The 13,757-nt window shown below is 38.9% G+C and overlaps 1 protein-coding gene across 6 annotated transcripts in view; it reads right to left on the bottom strand.

The window, feature by feature from the left end:
• The window catches only part of PGM2L1 (phosphoglucomutase 2 like 1), a 112,956-nt gene that overhangs the window by 9,012 nt on the left and 90,187 nt on the right, over window positions 1–13,757 (bottom strand). For all 6 annotated transcript variants that reach the window (XM_064576929.1, XM_064576928.1, XM_064576930.1 and 3 more), the window contains 7 exons: window positions 7,945–8,138; window positions 6,927–7,116; window positions 6,514–6,611; window positions 5,682–5,862; window positions 3,679–3,772; window positions 3,002–3,131; window positions 2,577–2,766 (listed from right to left, as the gene is read on the bottom strand). In XM_064576929.1, the coding sequence (XP_064432999.1) occupies window positions 2,577–2,766; window positions 3,002–3,131; window positions 3,679–3,772; window positions 5,682–5,862; window positions 6,514–6,611; window positions 6,927–7,116; window positions 7,945–8,138 (1,077 nt within the window). The remainder of the gene's footprint in view (window positions 1–2,576; window positions 2,767–3,001; window positions 3,132–3,678; window positions 3,773–5,681; window positions 5,863–6,513; window positions 6,612–6,926; window positions 7,117–7,944; window positions 8,139–13,757) is intronic.

The following is a 13,757-nucleotide window of genomic DNA, read 5'->3' as shown; positions in this document are numbered from 1 at the left end:
ATCGATCATCTCCAAAGCAGAGTGCACGTGTCCTAGAGGACAGGCAAAATAATCCACTGGGGTACAAAAAAATTTTATATTTTTTACCTAAAAGTTAAAAAAGGAAATGAAGCTTTACTGACGTTGAACATACGGATTCATACTAGTACCCTTCCTGGACCACAGGTCAGTCTGTGAAGGTATCTTGGGGGAACTGTGGTGGTTGTATAGGACAGAGGTGGTGCCTTTCATCAGGTGTCCAGAGCCTGGTCCTCTTCTTGACACCCCTCCCTCAGTTAGTGGTGCTACCATACACCAGCTGCTTAAGACAGAGACCTTGCTCCCCTCTTTTTCACTCACAGACCATCAGCTAGCAAGTCCTGTCTATTCTAGTCTTTATTTAACTCAACTTTGTCCAACTCTCTCCATCACTACTGCTACTGTATTTAATTCAGGCTCCCATCATGTCTCATCTTATTACTGAAATAGAGTACTAACTGACCTTCCCGCCTGGGAGTTTGCCTCTCTCTAACCCACCGTGTGTGCCATTCCTCCTTGAACTCCACACTACAGTTGTAGAGGACTCTTTGTGGTTCTTTGGAGGAGAATATGCCTTCCTACCTCCAGACCTAGCACTTGCTGCTCCCTTTGCCTGAATACTCACCGTTCCTCCTCCATCTGGATAACTCCTATTACTCATACTCAGCTCACAGAAGTCCCTTAGAATGTCTTCTGTAAGCCTTCCAGATCTGAGCATCTGTGCTCTTCCATGGCATCTTATGCACCCCCTGGTCCTTTTATCATTTTGTAAAGTAATCCTTGCTTACTTCCATTTCCCCACTAGACTCCTGAGTGCAGAAACAGTGCCTTTCTCATTTTTCCTTCTCCAGTGTGCCAATATCTGTAGCACCGAAGGGCTTTGATAAATGCCTGCTGAACACACAGAAAGCAATCTGGAGTGTGAAGAAAACACTCAGGAGGTCTTTGACACTTACTATGTGACTGCTGGGGTAAATTAACAATGTCTACAGTACCTGCCTTACAAAATTGTTGTAAGCATCTATGGAGAACAGATAGAAAAGTACTTTGAATAAGGACTATCATAAACCTTAAAGGGAGTTAATAGGAAAAAAGCATCACACCAAGAACTACTCTGAGCACAACAACATTAGTGAAATAAAAAGAAGAAAAAATTTGGTTCTTCTCTTCAAGTAGTTTACAAAGATAGAAAGATAGATACCGGGCGCCTGGGTGGCTCAGTTGGTTAAGCGACTGCCTTCGGTTCAGGTCATGATCCTGGAGTCCCTGGATCGAGTCCCGCATCGGGCTCCCTGCTCGGCAGGGAGTCTGCTTCTCCCTCTGACCCTCCCCCCTCTCATGTGCTTGCTCTCTCTCATTCTCTCTCTCTCAAATAAATAAATAAAATTAAAAAAAAAAAAAAGAAAGATAGATACCAGTAACTGGGAACGAATATTTGTTGATTAGATGAATAGACACAAAAGGAATATGAGTTCTATTCTACGCAAGAAATTGCAGATTTCCCAAAATATATTATGCCCCTAGCATCAGAGACAACATCAGGATATTATAAATGGAAATTAAGGCTAATAATCCTAACAATAACCAAATAGATATGATCAGCAATTTATGGCATTTAAATATTTGTTGAGCCCCTACCATGTAGGCAGGAGCTTTGACAGGCATGGAGGTATGTCAGAAACGGATCTGCCATGCACAACACAATGATAACATAAAATAGAAAGTGATAAATGACAAGAGTCAGGCCCAATATATAATGAAACCTCAGGAGGAAGATATTTAATTATGGGACCTGGAGGGTATGTGGAGGAGGTGACATCTGCCTGAAGTCTTAAATAACCCCTAAGATGTGGACCTGCAGCAGTAGGAAGGAGAGGCAGACTGGGGAAATAGCTTGAGCAAAAATACAGAAATTTATATTTTTATTTCTTTAAAGATTTTATTTATTTATCTGAGAGAGACAGATAGCCAGAGGGAGCACGAGGCAGGGGAGGGGCAGGGGGAAAGAGGGAGAAGCAGATTCCCAGCTGAGCCGGGAGCCCGACTTGACTTGGGTTTCAATCCCAGGACCCTAAGATCATGGCCTGAGCCGAAGGCAGACAACTAATTGACTGAGCCACCCAGGTGTCCCCAAATACAGAAATTTTTAATAAAAATGTACGCATATAAGAAACTGTAAGTTGCTCTATTTGGATGCAGGTATAGGGACTAAGGTTGAAAAGGGAAGTTGCAAATAGAAAGGTGTAACGGTGAGCTTTGAAACAAAAGGCTTTCAGACTTTATTTTCAACATCACACATTCTCCCTCTCTCTGTTCCTTTCTCTTTTTGTCTAATTCTCTTTCCCACCTCCCCACCCTCCAGGGAGGAGCATACACTTGGGGAGAGAGGAGGACAGGATCAGAGGCAGGGAGCCTGTCAGTGGGATTATAACTGCTCTGGAGAAAAGCAATGGATCCTAGTTTCAAAGACATTCACAGGCTTGAACTTCCACTATTTTACTATAGTACAAAGTAATACAAATTGTTAAAAAACTTAAAAAAAAAAAAGAGGTACTTACTGATTTCTTATTAGGCTGGCTGTTATCATAGCCAGTGGTAACGTCCCGTATGTGCAATATAGCAAATGTCCCACAGAATTTTGGATATTCTTTTGGAGAATCAAAATTGCGAAGCCTTTCAAATATACTTTTGATGGTACTTGGATCATAACACAAGAAATATGAAGTTTTTGAAATATGATAACCATATCTGCACAAAGATTTAAAGTGTTAAAATCAGATTTCAGATAACTCTTCAGAGAAGTATATAATAAAGATAAGCCTATTATAGTACTATGTAGAAAGTGGCAGTCTTTAGTTCAGTTTTTGAACTTTTTAGAAAGGACTGACTATTTTCAAAACCAAATTTAGAAAGCTAAAAGTAGGACCAAAAAAAATGAGAAATTTGGCAATTGAAATGAGAAATTCATAATAATAGAACTTACTTTTCATAAACCTTAATCAGTTGCTGTTTCAATGTTATATTCATGGTTTCCAGGTAAGCTGCCATCTCGGCAGCAACTACGGCTGCACTCACCCCATCTTTATCCAAAACCGAAGTGCCACACAGAAAACCTAAGAATTAAAACACATTTTTATTTTTATTTTATTTTTTAAGATTTTTGTTTATTTGAGACAGAGAGAGGGCGTGCAGGAGCAGGAGGAGCAGAGGGAGAGGGAAAAGCAGGCTCCCTGCTCAGTGGGTAGGCTCCCTGCTCCACACTGAGCAGGGAGCCCGGATGGAGATGGGGCTTGATCCCAGGACGCTGGGATCATGACCTGAGCCGAAGGCAGACGCTTAACTGACTGAGCCACACGTTATTTAAAAAGGGGAAAACTTAAGCCTATAATAATTTCAATAGTTTACATTTCTTCAGAAGAACCAATGAATTTAAGAGCCTACTAATAGATGAAACCCAGTGATACTAAAGGTACTTAGGGGACTTTTAAGAGTCTTCCCCCCCCACCAACCATGAAAAATGCATCTGCATATTTCTGAGTTCTCTGTGGTTTTTACAACTCAAAATGCAAAACCAGAAGACAAAAATTCTTCTTCATAAACATACTACATTTTAAAAAATGCTCTCATCAAATTTCAAAGATTTCAATATTTACTACATACCAATCGACTCCTCAAATGCAAAAAGGACTTCTTTCCCATTTTCCAGGAGGTCTTTTATCCTACTTCCAATCCATTTAAAACCTGGTAATGTTTCCTGAAATGCAGAGAAGGCCACTCTAGTTAAATGACTCCTCATAAATATATCTAGAGAGAGGCCTGTCACTAAATGCACGTAACACTCTCATAGTGATCTTCTCTTACGTTTTTTGGTCCACACAGATTTATATCATGGTGAGCACATAGCCAGAAGTGCTTGGATTCATATTGCCACGACTGATAACCTACTATTTATTGAGCACAGAAATAGGTGATTTACACCAAATATAATCCAACATTTGTAAGTGGTGATCATATAGTCACAAAGTAACATAAATACACACATATATTATGATCATCTACTATTTATCAAGCACCGTTAACAGGCACTTTATATCATTGTTTTTTTGTTTGTTTACAAAAACTCTGTTGCTGAAACAGAGGCTCAGAGCCTCAGTGAATTTGCCCAAGACTATGCTGTATGTATGAGATGGAGCCAGGATTCACTTACACTGCTTCTCAGAAACTGTCATTTGGGCTGTATTATAAGTACTAATATAAGAGAACCTATGAAGGTTGTGATTTAGTCCCCCGAGTAATCAAAGGCCATAAAGCTTTTTAATGATGTACTTTCAACATTATCACAGTGTATGCTTGAATCAAGTGTTCCTTACCACAATACCATAGACTAATTAAAACCAAGGAAGTTACTAAGCCCTTCTTTCATAATTGGATTCGAGGACTTTTCATCAGATGAGCTACTATTCACTTTAAAGACATGAACTGTTTTAGAGTCAACAGAAAGAGCATGTAATAGACACTGATTCTGGAGCTCACCATTACTAACTTAGGATTCCCAATTCACCTCTCTACTTCCTCAGTGGGAAAAAATAAAAACCAAAACCTCTGCTACCCTCCCCAGAACCAACAACAAACACAAGGAAGCAAATTTATAATACTAGTCTTTACAATCATGTTCTTTTTTCTCTTTTGTGCTCTTTATACTTTTTTTTTTTTTTTGCCATAGATATTGAGGAAAATGTTAACATTACCATAATTCAGAATCTTGAATAAATCTTGAATAAATTTTCAATTTTTTCTCTTTAGCAATTTGTTGTTGTTGTTTTTTTAAAGTAGGCTCTGTGCTGGGTGTGGAGCCCAATGCAGGGCTTGAACTCACAACCGTGAGATTGAGACCTGAGCTGAGATCAAGAGTTGGACAATTAATGGACTGAGCCACCCAGGCACCCTGCTATTTGTATTCTTTTTAAAGCCTGAGATTGAAAGTTCTATTTCATTAAATTAGGTATAATTTTCTTTTATTCAGCCAATTAGTGTTAAGACCTGTAGCTTGGCTGTGGCTCAAGAAAAATGCCCACAGGTGTGACATTTGCACTGATATTTGACAAAGATGGCGGAGGAAAAGCAATTTAATTGGCATCAATCCCAGAAGCTATAAAAATTGTCAGCTTAACTCTCTAAGGCTCACGAAAGTTAATGATCTGTGCTGAGAGAGAGTTATTATTTGTTTTTTGGATGTAGAATCATTGGGTCTTAATTTACAATTTAGAAGACTAAGTTTCTTAAGACTGAACCTGAAGAGCTTAAACAATGGTTGATGATACCTACAATTTTTTGGAATGGAGTTTCTGTTACTGATGAGGTCACTAGGAGCCAGATTTTCTCAGTATGAAAACCAGATTTTATTGTATGGAATAATAAGCATTAATGCAATTTTTAAAGAATATCTTATCTCAGTTCCAGAAATTCACATACTGGATGGATGGACTTGGCTCAAGGTGTCTAAACTGTCAAAAGATTAAGCAAGTGTTAACAGAATTTAAAAAAAAGGGGGGGGGGATTATAAATCAAATCAATACAAGTCAGTTTTGATGGGGAGATGGCTTTAATGTATACACTTAGAAACTGATTGAGAAAAGTAGCACGCAGATTTTCTCTGTTCTTACTTCAAAATGAAATCCTTCTTTGAGTGCAATTGCCTTCAAAATTTTGGAAGAGACTGTGGTGGCTAACATATAAACGTTCTTCACATCAGCATTTCTTGATGTATTTTTCTTCCAGCAAGCAAACATCCACCACCCAAACAAAGCTGCCAATTCATTCCCTGTGAAAACTTTCCAATGACCACTGTAGAGAGAATGAAGATTCAAGTCAAGACTTTTGTAACTTCTCATTAAAATTTCTTGACCCTAAGACGTATAAATTACCATCCCTCACATAGGAAAATCCAAAAGCTATTATATGAGATTCTTGAGAAAACATTTAGGATTATTTCTAGCTCACCAGCAGTGAACTTAGGGTAGAAATGGCAACAATGTCTGTTGAAAAATTATTACACTGTAACTATTGTTCTCCTACTTAATGAGAGAAAACTTATAATATGATGTCCTGTCTATATAAGGACATTTGTCACAACATTATAAGGGCAAAAATACATAGCAATCCAAAGGACCAAGATTAGAAAACAATTATATTGATAAAGCAATCTGTTGGGCTATCATGCCTTTTTAAAAATTATATTTTAAACAATATTTAAGGACTGAAAAAAATGCTCATGGTACAATATTAAGTGGAAAACAATCAAAATATAAAAATATATGTAGCATAACAATTTTATAAAAACAAATATATCTTAAGGAAATATCAAAATATCAACCTAGGGGTTATTTTTGGATAGTGGACTTACAGGAAATTTATTTTCTTATTTTTTTATTATTTCCAATGAGCCTGTAAGACTTAAAATCAAAAACTCTTTTTCGAAGTTGAAGCTTTACTTACTTCTCCTGAAGCTCTGCCACTGCCAGCCGGTCTGCATCAGGATCTGTGGCTAGCACTACGCGGGCTTTTTCTTTCTCTGCCAGTCTCAAAGAAAGTTCCTGAAACAGTGAGCCAAATCACCAGATTGTATTCCAGAGGTTAAATTCAATGTTAATAATCCTACATGTAGGCACTATGTTAGTTGACATAAATTTGAGAAGGAATACAGTTTGACTAAATTTAAAATAAGCCTAGAAGTAGGGATATCCATCACAGAGATTTCAAATATAACAGGATATATGGTTCCAATAGAATTTAAATGATGTCCACGAAGGTGGTTTCTGTCTTTGTAAGTAATCTCTGAGTTGTCAATGACTTCTATTTGATGAAGTTTAATACACTAATAATAATGTAAATAGAGAAAAAAAAAATACCAGCACAGATTCTCCTTCTTCAGGATTTGGGCATTTAACAGTAGAAAAGTCTGGATCAGGATCTTTTTGTTCTGGTACTGGAATTGGAGGCTTAAAACCAAATACTTGGAAAGCCAACTGCACATAGTCGTGTCCAACCCCATGGAAAGATGTATGTACAAATTTCAAGGTGGTCTTTGAGTTTAATTCCCTGTAAAGGAAAAGAATTATTCAATCGATATCATAAAACTTGGTGCTTGTGATATAATTAAAATAAGCTATAGAGAAGAAGTTAAATTTATTTTTTAGGATGAAGAACAGATAGCAAGCCAATGGCTTTCTAGCAATAGTGTTAGCTATTTATGGAACAGTTATGAAAATATGGAAATAAGGCAAAATCAGATTTTAGAGGAAATTTCCTAATCTCATATAGAGAATACATATATTTAGCTATAATTTTTTAACAGCTTTATTAAGAAGTACTTAATATACTCTACAATTCATCTATTTAAAGTGTACAGCTCAGTGGCTTTCACTATATTCATGGAGTTATTCAACCATTATACTATAATCAATTTTAGAACATTCTCATTATCCCCAAAAGAAACTCTACCCCAGAGCTGCCACCCCCTAACACTCCCATTCCTCCTAGCCATAGGCAATCACTAGCCTCTGTCTGTTTCTGTCTCTGTAGATTTGCCTTCTCTGGACATTTTATATAAATGGAATCATACAATATGTGGTCCTTTGTAACTGGCTTCTTTCACTTAGCATGTTTCCAAAGTTTATCCATGTTGTGGTACGTATCAGTATTTCTTTTTACAGCTGAATAATATTTCATTGTATAGATATACCACAGTTTATTTATCCATTCATCAGTTGATGGATATTTGGGTTATTTCCACCTTTTAACTATGGTGATTGGTACTATTTAGCTATACTTTTAATATAATGAACAGACAACACATTTTTATCTCTATTTCTTTATTTGTTAATCTTATTATATGGTAATGCTATCCCTACATTCCCATTTGGATACCTGTGAAAACAGATCTTTTTAAGATCTTCCATGTATCTTCTGCAAATGTCCTGCAGAGGATCTCTCTTCAGTGGGCTGGTATCCACTAAATTATCATTCCAGGAACCATTCCAAGGTTCCACACATTCTTCGATACATTTCAGAATTTCTTTATCATGAGGAGATGTGATCTGAGCACCAGTTTCCCAATAAACCTAGGTGAGAGGTAAATACAGCTATAAGTACGTGAAATGTTGCCCAGATATTTTTAGCTACAGTAGAGATATTTGGCTTTATAAAGAAGCATCCCAAATTAATTAAGTAGAAAATATCAACATGGGACCAACTTAATACCAAAGGATGTTGATGATAATGATGCTACAGGTACTCTTCAATAAAATGATTATGTATTGGGGAGAAAAGATGGCAGAGAAGGGGACCCTATTCCAACTGGTCCCCGGAATTGAGCTGGATATCTACCAGACCACTCTGAGCACCCACGAAATCAGCCTGAGATGTAAGAAGATCTGGATCTCTACAAACAGAATATTGCAGGCAGTTGGTTTCGAGGTACCAAGTGGGTAGCCGTGGTTCCGTGGGCAGATATCGGAGGATAAATGGCAGCGGGAGGGAGCCTGGCCGTGGGGATCCTACACCGCTGGTGCACAATAGCCTCCCGCGCTGGGGACGGGCACAGACTCGCAGACCGATAGCAGCGGGGAAAGGACTTTAGGGCAGACCCCAGAACGGAAACCGGAGCGGCAGGGTCATGCCTGTGAACTGGGAGCAGCTGGCGGTTTTAGAAGCACAAAAGGCAGAGATGTGCCCTGACCTGGAGGCAGGACTGGGGTGCTGCGGAGGGGTGCACAACCCAGGACGCTGCAGTTTATAGCAGCACAGACAGAACGGAGATAGTGTGGCCTGGAGAGCTCACTGAAGAACAGACTGCGATCTCTCTGCTCTGAGGCAGAGGGTTGGAAATGGTCTCTTCTGCTCTGACTTGCGGAAGAGACGCAGAAAGCCACCAGGGAAAGCCGCCAGAGAACAAAAGCCCCCAAAACTGGTTACCACTGAGCCCATCCCCTGCCACGGGGGGCAGGGCAACTCTGCCCAAATAGGGTTGCCTGAATAACAGCATGGCAGGCCCTTCCCCCAGAAGACAGGCTGGGAGAACAAGAGGCCAGCAGCCCTAAGGTCCCTAGAAAACAGGTGCATCTTGCTAGGGTTCTGGTCAATAATTTGGACTCTATACATTCCTTTAACCACCCATCAACAGAATGACTAGGAGGAGGAACCCCCAAAACAGGAAAGACTCAGAGATTATGACTTATGCTGCAGATTTACAAATGGATGCAGATATAACCAAGATATTGGAGACGGAATTCAGGCTAGCAATTGTGAAGACAATAGCTAGAATGAAGAAATCAATTAATGGCAACATAGGGTCTCTAAGGGCAGAAATGAAAGCTGGATTGGCAGAACTTAAAAATGCTATCAATGAGATCCAATCTAATCTAGATAATCTAACAGCTAGGGTAGGTGAGGCAGAAGAATGAATTAGTGACCTGGAAGACAATAGATAAAAAGGGAAAAGAGGAAGCCAGGGAAAAACAACTCAGAATCCATGAAAATAGAATCAGAGAAATAAGTGACACCATGAAGCGTTCCAATGTCAGAATTATTGGAATTCCGGAGGGAGTGGAGAGAGAGAGAGGACTAGAAGATATATTTGAGCAAATCGTAGCTGAGAACTTCCCTAATCTGGGGAATGAAACAAACATTCGTGTCCTAGAGGCAGAGAGGACCCCTCCCAAGATCAAGAGATTCCTTATGTACAGAGAGAGGAACATCACAATAACGTCAGACCTATCCACAGAGACCTGGCAAGCCAGAAAGGCCTGGCAAGACATATTCAGCGTACTAAACGAGAAGAACATGCGGCCAAGAATACTTTATCAGCAAGGCTTTCATTTAGAATGGATGGAGAGATGCAGAGCTTCCAAGACTGGCAGAAACTGAAAGAATATGTGACCACTAAGCCGGCCCTGCAAGAAATATTAAGGGGGATTCTATAAAAGGAGAAAGACCCCAAGAGTGATATACAACAGAAAGTTACAGGGACAATCTATAAAAACAGCGTCTTCACAGGCAATATGATGACAATTAATTCATATCTTTCAATAATCACTCTCAACGTGAATGGCCTAAATGCTCCCATAAAACAGCACAGCGTTGCAGATTGGATAAAAAGATAAGATCCATCCATATGCTGTCTACAAGAGACTCATTTTGAACCTAAAGATACATCCAGACTGAAAGTGAAGGGATGGAGATCCATCTTCCATGCCAGCGGACCTCAAAAGAAAGCTGGGGTAGCAATTCTTGTATCAGACAAATTAGATTTTAAACTAAAGTCTGTAGTTAGAGACACAGAAAGACACTGTATCATTCTTAAAGGGTCTATCCAACAAGAAGATCTAACAACTGTAAATATCTATGCCCCCAACATGGGAGCAGCCATCTACTTAAGCCAACTGTTAACCAAAATAAAGAGTCATATTGATAACAATACGTTAATTGTAGGAGACCTCAATACTCCACTCGCAGCAATGGACAGATCATCTAAGCAGAAAATCAACAAGGAAACAAGAGCTTTGAATGATACATTGGACCAGATGGACCTCATAGATATATACAGAACATTCCACCCTAAAACAACAGAATACTCTTTCTTCTCGAGCGCACATGGAACTTTCTCCAGAACAGACCACATACTGGGTCACAAATCAGGTCTCAACCGATACCAAAAGATTGAGATTATTCCCTGCATATTCTCAGACCACAGTGCTTTAAAACTGGAACTCAATCACAAGAAAAAATTTGGCAGAAATTCAAACACTTGGAAGCTAAAGACCACTCTGCTCAAGAATGTTTGGGTCAACCAGGAAATCGAAGAACTTAAACAATTCATGGAAATCAATGAGAATGAAAACACATGGGTCCAAAACCTATGGGATACTGCAAAGGCGGTGCTAAGGGGGAAATACGTAGCCATCCAAGCCTCACTCAAAAAAATAGAAAAATCCCGAATTCACCAACTAACTCTACACCTTAAAGAACTAGAGAAAAAGTAACAAACGATGCCTAAGCCACACATTAGAAGAGAAATAATTAAGATTAGAGCAGAGATCAATGAATTAGAAACCAGAAACACAGTAGATCAGATCAATGAAACTAGAAGTTGGTTCTTTGAAAGAATTAATAAGATCGATAAACCACTGGCCAGACTTACCTAAAAGAAAAGAGAAAGGACCCAAATTAATAAAATTATGAAAGGGGAGAGATCACGACTAACACCAAGGAAATAGAAACAATTATTAGAAATTATTATCAACAACTATATGCCAATAAACTGAGCAATCTGGATGAAATGGAGGCCTTCCTGGAAACCTATAAGCTGCCAAGACTGAAACAGGAAGAAATTGACAACCTGAATAGGCCAATAACCAGTAACGAGTTTGAAGCAGTGATCAAAAACCTCCCAAAAAACAAGAGTCCAGGGCCTGGTGGATTCCCTGGGGAATTCTACCAAACATTCAAAGAAGAAATAATACCTATTCTACTGAAGCTGTTTCAAAAAATAGAAACAGAAGGAAAACTCCCAAGCTCATTCTATGAGGCCTGCATTACCTTAATCCCCAAACCAGGCAAAGACCCCATCAAAAAGGAGAATTTCAGACCGATATCCCTGATGAATATGGATTCTAAAATCCTCAACAAAATCCTAGCTAACAGGATCCAACAATACATTAAAAGGATCATCCATCACGACCAAGTGGGATTTATCCCCAGGATGCAAGGGTGGTTTAATCAATCGCAAATCAATCAATGTGAAAGACCACATTAATAAGAGGAGAGAGAAGAACCATACGGTCCTCTCAATTGATGCAGAAAAAGCATCTGACAAAATTTATAGCATCCTTTCCTGATTAAAACTCTTCAGAGTATAGGGATAGAGGGAACATTCCTCATGTTCATAAAATCCATCTATGAAAAACCCACAGCAAATATCATCCTCAATGGGGAAAAGCTGAGAGCCTTTCCCTTAAGATCAGGAACACGTCAAGGATGCCCACTCTCGCCACTATTGTTCAACATAGCACTAGAAGTCCTAGCAACAGCAATCAGACAACAAAAAGAAATAAAAGGTATTCAAATTGGCAAAGAAGAAGTCAAACTTTCTCTTTTCGCAGATGACATGATACTTTATGTGGAAAACCCAAAAGATTCCACCCCCAAATTACTAGAACTCCTACAGCAATTCAGTAATGTGGCAGGATACAAAATCAATGCACAGAAATCAGTTGCTTTCTTATCCACTAACAATGCAACTGTAGAAAGAGAAATTAGAGAAACGATTCCATTTACAATAGCACCAAAACCCATAAGATACCTTGGAATAAACCTAACCAAAGAGGTAAAGGATCTATACTCTAGGAACTACAGAACACTCATGAAAGAAATTGAAGAAGACACAAAAAGATGGAAAAATATTCCATGCTCATGGATCGGAAGAATAAACATTGTTAAAATGTCTATGCTACCCAGAGCAATCTATACCTTCAATGCCATCCCGATCAAAATTCCAATGACATTTTTCAAAGTGCTGGAACAAACAATCCTAAAATTTGGATGGAATCAAAAAAGACCCCGAATCGCCAAGGAAATGTTGAAAAAGAAAAACAAAGCTGGAGGCATCACGTTGCCCGATTTCAAGCTATATTACAAAGCAGTGATCACCAAGACAGCATGGTACTGGCACAAAAACAGACCTATAGACCAATGGAACAGAATAGAGAACCCAGATATGGACCCTCAACTCTATGGTCAAATAATCTTCGACAAAGCAGGAAATAACATACAATGGAAAAAAGTCTCTTCAATAAATGGTGCTGGGAAAATTGGATAGCCACATACAGAAGAATGAAACTTGACCATTCTCTAACACCATACACAAAGAGAAACTCAAAATGGATGAAAGGCCTCAATGTGAGACAGGAATCCATCAAAATTCTAGAGGAGAACATAGGCAGTAACCTCTTTGACATCACCCACAGCAACTTCTTTCAAGATACATCTCCAAAAGCTAGTGAAACAAAAGCAAAAATGAACTTTTGGGACTTCATCAAGATAAAAAGCTTCTGAACAGCAAAGGAAACAGTCAGCAAAACAAAGAGGCAACCCACAGAATGGGAGAAGATATTTGCAAATTGACACTACAGATAAAGGGCTGGTATCCAAGATCTATAAAGAACTTCTCAAACTCAACACCCAAAAAACAAATAAGTCAAAAATGGGCAGAAGACATCAAAAGACACTTCTCTGAAGAAGACACACAAATGGTTAACAGACACATGAAAAAATGTTCATCATCATTAGCCATCAGGGAAATTCAAATCAAAACCACATTGAGATACCACCAGTTAGAATGGCAAAAATGGACAGGGAAAGAAACAACAAATGTTGGAGAGGTTGTGGAGAAAGGGGAACCCTCTTACACTGTTGGTGGGAAGGCAAGTTGGTACAGCCACTTTGGAAAACAGTGTGGAGGTTCCTCAAAAAATTAAAAATAGAGCTACCCTATGACCCAGCAATTGCACTCCTGGATATTTACCCCAAAGACACAGATGTAGTGAAAAGAAGGGCCATATGCACCCCAATGTTCATAGCGGCAATTTCCGCAATTGCCAAACTGTGGAAAGAGCCAAGATGCCCTTCAACAGATGAATGGATAAAGAAGATGTGGTCCATATATACAATGGAATATTACTCAG

Source organism: Mirounga angustirostris, unplaced genomic scaffold (genome assembly GCF_029215605.1).
Source record: "Mirounga angustirostris isolate CCGP_5_RB_7025 unplaced genomic scaffold, mMirAng1.0.hap1 SCAF_13, whole genome shotgun sequence".
NCBI lineage: Eukaryota > Metazoa > Chordata > Mammalia > Carnivora > Phocidae > Mirounga > Mirounga angustirostris.
The sequence above is the reverse complement of the archived record's forward strand: the minus strand, read 5'-3'. Positions and strand labels throughout refer to the sequence as shown.